The 2,500-nt window shown below is 58.2% G+C and overlaps 1 protein-coding gene across 1 annotated transcript in view; it reads left to right on the plus strand.

The window, feature by feature from the left end:
• LOC146246130 (cell adhesion molecule DSCAML1-like) overlaps positions 1-2,500 on the plus strand; it is a 50,782-nt gene that overhangs the window by 40,270 nt on the left and 8,012 nt on the right. The window contains 1 exon segment of the mRNA XM_084683792.1: positions 1,918-2,057. Coding sequence (XP_084539918.1) covers positions 1,918-2,057 — 140 coding nt within the window.

Raw genomic sequence — 2,500 nt, forward strand, 5'->3', positions numbered from 1 at the left:
GACAAAGGGAGAGAGAGAGAGAGAGAGAGACAGAGGGAGAGAGAGAGACAGAGGGAGAGAGAGAGAGAGAGAGAGAGAGAGAGAGAGAGACAGAGGGAGAGAGAGAGACAGAGGGAGAGAGAGAGAGAGAGAGAGAGAGAGAGAGAGAGAGAGAGAGAGAGAGAGAGAGAGAGAGACAGACAGACAGACAGACAGACAGACAGACAGACAGACAGACAGACAGACAGACAGACAGACAGACAGACAGAGAGAGAGAGAGAGAGAGAGAGAGAGACACACATAATAGAAAGATGTACCGTGTGCATTGATGAGGACAGGCAGGGTAAAGAGACGACATGATCGAGCCGCAGCGCTCTCACAGCCCCCGTGCACGTCAGCAACGGACGGACTCGCTAACCAGAGAGTGTTTTTCGTACAGTTCCCCCGGCCCCCCGATTGGCCACGAGGGCCGGCTCACTCTGGCTCAGACTGTCTGGGGCTCCACTGCAGATTTTTGGGGTTCACCAGATGGGGCTTAAAGCCACCCGCTCCCCCCCCCACCCCCCTCTCCAAAACCCTCCCACCCACGTTCGGACACGGACTCGGAGGCCCAGTTATGATAATGATGGATGTCTCCCTTCCAAGCCCTCCCCCCTCCTCCAACACCCTCCTCCTCCTCCTTGTTCTTCCCTCGGGGCTCCCCCTCCCTCCTTCCTCTCCCTCCCCTCTTCACCCCCCTCCCCACTGTTGGTCCCCCGGGGAACCGGGGCCCCGGACGCCCGCCCCCCAGGAGTCCCAGGATTACTATGGGGAGGGAGGGGAGGGAGTGTGTGTGGAAGGGAGGTGAGGGGGGCGCTGACTGCCCCCCCCAGGGGGTGAGACGGAGCTGACTGCCCCCCCCAGGGGGTGAGACGGAGGACGTGAACAAGAGAAAAGGAGGCTCCGGCTCATTGTCACGGCGTCCCAATCATCCGGGATGTAGACATCCCCTCTCCAGGGCCGGGGCACGCGCCTGGGGGCCCTGGGGGGCCCTGGGGGGGCCTGGGGGGGCCTGTGTAGGAGCAGGGCTGTAGATCCAACACAGGGCGAGGAGATCCTGCTAGTCACACGTCACAACCTTAACCCCGATCCATCCTGCACCACACAAAAACCCTCCTCGTTGCTCCGGCCCGATCGCCCAGGCTCGGTCCTTTGGAACGTTGTTGGGAGTGTTGGGGTTTAATGAGGGTTCATAAGCGGTATCAAGACTGTGGTCGTGTCCAGGGTTCCGGGGAAGTGGGCAGCGGTGGATGAGGGGATGATCTTCCAGTGTAATCTGTGTGTGGGTTAGAGGGCTGGAGGCGGCAGGATGCCCACAGGGAGTCAGAAATGCTGACCAGCGTCTGAGTGAACATATGTCACCGCTGGCCCGGGCCTGGTCGCGCAGCTCCGCGACTGGGCTGGGCCTGGACGCGCAGCTCCGCGACTGGCCTGGGCCTGGTCACGCAGCTCCACGACTGGCCTCTCCCTGGATGGAGCTCCTCCAATCTCCCCTCTCCCTCCCACTCCGGAGATGAGGCTTAACCCAGCGGATAAGACCGTCAATCTGCAAACAAGCCTGCTCACTTTAACACCCTGCACTTGTTCACACACACTAACACACACCACACACACATTAACACCCACACACACACACACACACACACCACTCCCTCGCCACCGACACACCCCATACACACACATGAGCATCCCCCCCTCCAAACACACACACACACACGCACCGCAAACACACACTCCTCCAGTACCGTCACACACTCTCACACACTCTCACCCCCCCCCTCCATACACACACACAACACAAACCCACACACACGCCCCCACCACCAACACAAACCATGAACACACACACACACACACACACAACCCTGCTGATGTGTGGGTGTCTTGTGTGCCCTCTAGTTCCTGGTCCTCCAGCAGGCATCAAGGCTGTGCCCTCGTCTCCCAGCAGCGTGGTCGTGTCCTGGCTACCCCCCTACAAACCCAATGGTGTCATCCGCAAGTACACCATCTACTGCTCCAGCCCAGGGTCTGGACAGCCGGTAAGTACCACTGAGGGGTTTGAGGGGTGTGGTGGGGGGAGAGCATCCCTAATAGCCGTGGAGAGACAGGGAATGAAGGCTCCTGCTGCAAAAACATGCACAGACGCTAAATAAATCAATGGGTGATTTATCAGGTTCCATTTGATGTGTTTATAATGCGTGTTTTTGTGTCTGTGCGTGCGTGGGCATGTGTGTGTGTGTGTGTGTGTGTGTGCGTGTGTTTGGGGTGTGTCTCTCCCACACTGTGTTTGTGCCGTCGTTTTATACCCTGCCCTCCCAGATGAACAGATGAGGTTGTCTTGGCAACGTGATGAGACGTAGATATGCAAATAAGGCAGGGAACAAGCTGCCACACGCACACTGCAGCATCAGGAGCTCCCACACACACACACACACACACACACACACACACACACACTCAGCAATGCAGAATTCAAATATTC

The sequence above is a fragment of the Hypomesus nipponensis genome, chromosome 20 (genome assembly GCF_054491055.1).
Source record: "Hypomesus nipponensis isolate SF chromosome 20, ASM5449105v1, whole genome shotgun sequence".
Lineage (NCBI taxonomy): Eukaryota > Metazoa > Chordata > Actinopteri > Osmeriformes > Osmeridae > Hypomesus > Hypomesus nipponensis.